Source organism: Berghia stephanieae, chromosome 1, assembly GCF_034508935.2.
Source record: "Berghia stephanieae isolate SIO BIC M18660-M18661 chromosome 1, UCSD_Bste_1.3, whole genome shotgun sequence".
NCBI classification, from domain to species: Eukaryota; Metazoa; Mollusca; class Gastropoda; order Nudibranchia; family Aeolidiidae; genus Berghia; species Berghia stephanieae.
Genome location: NC_088360.1, coordinates 79,423,896 through 79,430,292, shown reverse-complemented (window position 1 = coordinate 79,430,292; position 6,397 = coordinate 79,423,896). Strand labels below are relative to the sequence as shown.

Sequence of the window (6,397 nt, the reverse complement as noted above, 5' to 3'; positions counted from 1 at the left end):
ACTAGGCGCCGAGCGAGGCTCGAACCAAGGACCTTCCGATCCGAAAGCGAGTGTCATACCACAAGACAACATAGCCGCACGAAAAGAGAAAAAAGGAATGGAGACAACAACAACCCCCCCCCCCCCCCAAATTAATTTAAAAAATCAAAACAAACTCTTCCCACTTCCCATACTTTTGGTCCAGCATGACACAGACACAAAATATTAACAATCCCTTTTCCTTTCACTCCCTAACATTGACCCGACCCGCTCCATCAATCTTCGCAGACACACACACACACACACACACACATACACACACACACACGTGCTTAATGGATAGTGTTATAGCACTATTTTCATGTTTTGAGGCAAAACGCCTTCTCCGCTCTCACTTACACTTAGCAGTTCTACAGCCTTCTACTGCAGGACCGATTCCTATCGTTTGACGGTCCCAAGGACGCCTTGTGATTGGCCAATGTCGAAAAAGAACCGGTTCATTGACGGTCCCACGAGCCTCACTAAGAGAAATACATTCAAATGTTTACAAATCATATATAATATGTAAATAAAACATAGTACAGTGCATAACAAAGAGATGATTTTACAAGACAAAAAAAGATATCATCTCCCAAAACTATACGTTTGACTACTTCCCTCCCAGCTAAGGTATCGGCCAGGACCAGGCCAAAACCAAATAACCTCATCACAAGACAAGACAGAAAGCATGTTGGAAAAAAGATAGGGGGGGGGGGAAGAGGTAGAAGACACAGTAAGTGCCTCCCTGCCCACCATGGAGGGTCAGGAACCTCACCCAGTAAATAAGTTTACATTAAGGCTTAGAAAATAGAAAGCTTGTGTTCGCCAAATTGAATTATATTGGTTTTCTGTTTTTTAATAACACGATCAGGTTGTCTCATCTTTAAAAAATGTGTCAAACAATAACGGAGTTTCGGAATAATGGAATTAAAAAAAAAAAAACTATGAATAACGAAACAACGTGGTCAAGGGTCAGGTGCCCATTCTACAGGAGTATGGTGAGAGAATGGAGTTTATAGGACGAGACATGACGCTTGTAAGGCACTCACTATTGGTTTTTGGGTTTCTGTTTCCAGAGAGAGACATGGTAGTTACAGAACAGGGACTCATTTTACAGAAGTATATAGAAAAATATTTCCAAGTCTGATATCCAACCCCGAATAGGCTTGTTTTAACATTGTTGTCATGGAGAATGCTTCCGTTAGCTTGAGAGTATTCCCATTTCAACAGTGAGTACTTGACAATTTGGGTTGCCAGACCTGCAAATAAATACGCATTGGATGAGACATGAAGTCTGTTAGTGTTAGGCAATAGCAGTTTGGTTTGGGTTTTTTTTTTTTTTTTTTTGTTTTTTGTTTTTGTTTTTTAATTTTTTTTTTTTTTTTTTTTTTTGGAGACAGTTACAAGTCAAGTACTCATTTTGCATGAGTACAGTGAGCGAATGGAGTTTATAGGAAGAGACGTGATGCTTGTATTGCACTCACTATTAGATAGGGATTTTTTTGTCCAGACGGAGAGAGAGAGAGATAGAAGGTGGTTACAGGTCAAATACATATTTTACAGGAGTATGGTAAGAGAATAGAGTTTATAGGGTTTTTTTTTCAGATATAGACAATGAAGTTACAGCCCATGTACTCTTTTCACGATAAGAAGATAGAGTTTGTAGGGCGAAACATAGCACTTGTTAGGCATTATGACAGTTGTCCTTTTTTGACGGAGACAAAATGGTTAAACAGACCAGCGACTCATTTTACATGAGTATGGTGAGAGAACGGAGTTTACGGGACGAGACAAGAGGCAGGCACTCTTATATTTTTTCTTTCTTGACCGAGACAATAATATGGTTACATGCCAGCTACTCATTTCACACAGGTATGGTGAGAGAATAGAATAAAGAGCCTGTTCCAAAGACTTGACTCAGAGCCAACTCAGTGGGATCAAACTGGACAAATTGGGTCATCTCAAGCCCTCATGATATTGCGACGTGATTCCACCAATATTATGTGCACCAATAAATACACATTATAGTTACGTTCTCCTGGGCCGCAATTTAAACACCCGAAGTCGTGTATAAAAATACTGATCTTGATTAATATTACTAAGCAAGCCTAATTGGCGCTGGTTAGTTTGGGGTTTAAAGAGGTTTTTTATTTTTATTTATTTATTTATTGTTGGCAATTAGGACACTCTCAGGTCATTTCAGCACCCGTACCCAAAGGGTAGATGTGGAGAGTCAAAAGATTGTATTCAGAGTTTGAGTTTGCACACACGCAAAACAAAAGTAAGACAAGGAGACTGGTTCACACATTGAACGAGCACTTGATCCATGTCTTCAGTTCTTTACCCCCGGGCCAGTCTGACACCGCCTAGAAATCTCGCACAAACACAGACACATGACTCCTTGTCAAGACAAACAGATGCTAATGCAAAAGATTGAATAGAAGATGGACAAGTACAAAATATATGATGAACATATACATGATATCTCCAAGTACAATTTTTATTCTTTTTTAAATTCACTTCAAATTTAATCATTTCTTTGTAATCAAATACATCAACAAGTCTACATCATTCCCAATTATCTGCCGTTTGTCTTTCCCAACCAGCTCCACAGAGCAGTCTTGTCCTACATAGATAAAAGAAAAGTAAAACCGATGAGGACAATATTCAATATTATGACTAAGGCTATGACACTTTACAACTTTGTTCTGTGAAAAAAAATACTTTACGTTAATAATCAAATAATTGAATACCCATAATGAGAACAACTTTAAGCACAGGCTACCTGAGAAATAGTAATCTAATATTTTTCTAATCCATCTTAAAGTCATAGATTGACAGGCAGACGGCAAACACACACTGACATATGAATAAATAGACAGACAGACTGACAGACAGTCAGACAAATAGATAGATAGATAGATAATAGATAGATAGATAGTGTAGATAGATAGATAGATAGATAGTAGATAGATAGATAGATAGATAGATAGATAGATAGATATGATAGATAGATAGATAGATAGATAGATAGATAGATAGATAGATAGATGAGATAGAATAGATAGATAGATAGATAGATAGATGGATGATGGATAGATAGATAGATGGATAAATAGATAGATAGATAGATAGATAGATAGATAGATAGATAGATAGATGGATAGATAGATAGATAGATAGATAGATAGATAGATAGATAGATAGATAGATAGATAGATAGATGGATAGATAGATAGATAGATGGATGGATAGATAGATAGATAGATAGATAGATAGATAGATAGATAGATAGATAGATAGATAGATGATGATAGATAGATAGATAGATAGATAGATATAGATAGATAGATAGATAGATAGATAGATAAATAGATAGATGGATAGATAGATAGTGATAGATAGATGAGAGATGGATGGATGGATAGATAGATATAGATAGATAGATAGATAGATAGATAGATAGATAGATAGATAGATAGATAGATAGATAGATAGATAGATAGAGATGGACGGATGGATGGATGATTGGGTGGATGGATGCATGGTTGGTTGGTTAGTTGGTTGGTTGGTTGGATGGATGATAGATAGAAAGATAGATAGATAAAAAGATGGATAGACAGATAGATGGATATATAAATAGATGGTTGGATAGCAGATAGATGGATGGATAGATAGATAGATAGATAGATAGATAGATAGATAGATAGATAGATGGATGGATGGATGGATGGATGATTGGATGGATGGATGCATGGTTGGTTGGTTAGTTGGTTGGTTGGTTGGATGGATGGATGGATGGATAGATAGATAGAAAGATAGATAGATAAAAAGATGGATAGACAGATAGATGGATATATAAATAGATGGTTGGATAGCAGATAGATTGATGGATAGATAGATAGATCAACAAACACAGACTGACAAATAAATAAAAAGACAAACAGACAGACAAAAAGAGAAAAAAAAACAGGCTAAACGATAGGCAAACAGATAGAGAGAAAAAAAAAGTTCCTACGTTTAGGTAAACAAGATGATAAAACAAAGAAAGAAAGAAAGGAAGGAAAAAAAAAAAAGAGAGAGAGAGAGAGAGAGAGAGAGAGAGAGAGAGAGAGAGAGAGAGAGATAGAGAGAGAGAGAGACTCTTCTACATGACATTTTAAAAAAATTACATATCAGCCACTTCTTTGTACTGCATCCACACATTATTTTTGACTGCCCTCTCTTATCTTTGTAAATGTTTTGCGAAAATGTTATAGTCGCAGTGTGAAATTGTGATTGCATCAGTATAAAAAACCATGGGTACAGATTACCTGTGGTATGAGTGAAACGAAATCGAAACAATACAGCAATTATAACAATTACTTTCTATAACCTGGGACCTATAACAGCAAAAAGTAAGTGTACTGTTCCAATATATTTGGCAGAGCACCAAACACAAACAAAAAATTTGGTCAATTTTTATGAATAAAAAAAGAATTGAAAATGCAAAGATTTCTGAATCATGACTATCAAAAGCACATCCTTGTATATCAATAAAGTTCGTCAAATAATATGCTAAGGAAAAAATAAAACTATGAGTCATATATCTATAACTATAGAATGCCAATAACAACTTACCGAAAAGTAAATTCATTTCTTCTTCAAACACCGGGAAAGGTGGTGGGATGCCTGGAGTGCCTAAAAAGAGAAGATAGATATTAAAAAAAACAGAAACTTTATAAATGATTCATTTGCAATACGATCGAATCTGTCCTCAAAGATTCTTATTCATGGCAGAATTATCATCAACAAGGGAGAACTTTGCTAATATTAGTGCAAGATGGGCAGTGTCAAGAGCTATCAACAGAACCAAAATGAATTTCCATTTCTTCAGACAAAAAAGTTATATTTTTATTATACCATCATATTATTTACCGGCCTTTATGATTTACCCAACTTACTGTCCCTGACTGCCATCACTAGATCCAAATCCTCTAGTGTTCAGATTATTTCCTTTGATTATATAAGCCTACTCTTTGATGTCGGCAGTCGCATTTTCTACAGTCACTCATGACTAAACTCCGCCCAAAAACGATTTTCATAAGTCCGTTCATCTTCATATTATTTCAAACTTTATTTGTCGTGAGTTCTTGAGGGTTTTTTTTATCGAAGAACGATTGGCTATTGAAAATCTTGACCATTCAACGATTGGTTGTTCTGACAGGTCACGTGTCAACAACTGTCAACTCATGCCTTGAGTCATCTTTGAAGCTTTAGAAGATCGTATCTCATAGTTGCGTCACAATCACCACCGCCAGGCATGGCTCATAGGTAAAAAAAATATCCAATTTATGTTCTAGTTACATTTGAATCAAACAGAGTATATCACTGATCTCGTCTCAATGAGATATAAACAATGATATAAAAATCAAGAAAATTGGCCGATAAATAAAAAAGTTGCTTACAAAAGCTAAAATAAACAAAAGCAATTTTTGAAATCAAATTTACAAGTAAAACAGTTGGTTTTCAACCGATTTTTCTGAAATAAAGACTTATTAGTTCTTATTTTTTACAGCTATTTTCAGCAATGCGACTTTCAAATTCCTAAAAATGATATACAGTGGACTCCGGATAAGACGATGCCCAAGGGAACCGAGAAAAAAATCGACTTTTCCGAAAATCAACTTAACCGGAGTGTAACCAAATGAGCAAAAACGCATTTGAACAAAGCAAACCAATCTAGATTAAGTATGTCCCTTAATATCGCGCGGTCTCTGTAGTGGTCATCAGAGGCTCCTACCCCAATAGCCCCATAGAGGAATCAGAATACATAAAAATCGGAATTTGAGATTTTAAAAAAGCGGAATCAACTTATTGTTATTGACTATGACATGCTTTGCAACAGAAAATGTAATAGACAATCCAAAAGTACTCAAATGATTAAAAATATAAAATGTGTAAAAATGTACAGATTGTGTAAAGACTAAGAATGGGGTCAAATAATAATAGAGAACACACAGGTCCTGGCCGTCTGAGAGCAAAGCATTGAATGGATGGATTTAACCTTGTCAGGACCCTCCTCCTCCCACCCCTCCCACATACACACACCTAATCAAGCAAACGCGCGTGCCGGTACACACACACACACACACACACACACACACACACACACACACACGGACACAGGGCTAAAATTAAATAGGGAAAGAAGCTGACCGTACTCAAATAATATTATTACCGATTGAAGCCAACATATAATATTACCAAGGTCATTGACCTCACGATCGGAGTCACATATAATAATAATAATAATAATAATAATAATAATAATAATAATAATAATAATAATAATAATAATAATAATAATAATAATAATAATAATAATAATAATAATACT

At 35.5% G+C, this 6,397-nt stretch overlaps 1 protein-coding gene across 1 annotated transcript in view; it reads right to left on the bottom strand.

Annotated features, from left to right (window-relative positions):
• Nucleotides 1-2,504: 2,504 nt before the first annotated feature.
• The window catches only part of LOC144958374 (putative thiopurine S-methyltransferase), a 34,336-nt gene continuing 30,443 nt past the window's right edge, over nt 2,505-6,397 (bottom strand). The window contains exons 8-9 of the mRNA XM_078890349.1: nt 4,639-4,698; nt 2,505-2,644 (exon numbers count right to left, since the gene is read on the bottom strand). Of these exons, the coding sequence (XP_078746475.1) occupies nt 2,550-2,644; nt 4,639-4,698 (155 nt within the window). The 3' untranslated portion in view covers nt 2,505-2,549. The remainder of the gene's footprint in view (nt 2,645-4,638; nt 4,699-6,397) is intronic.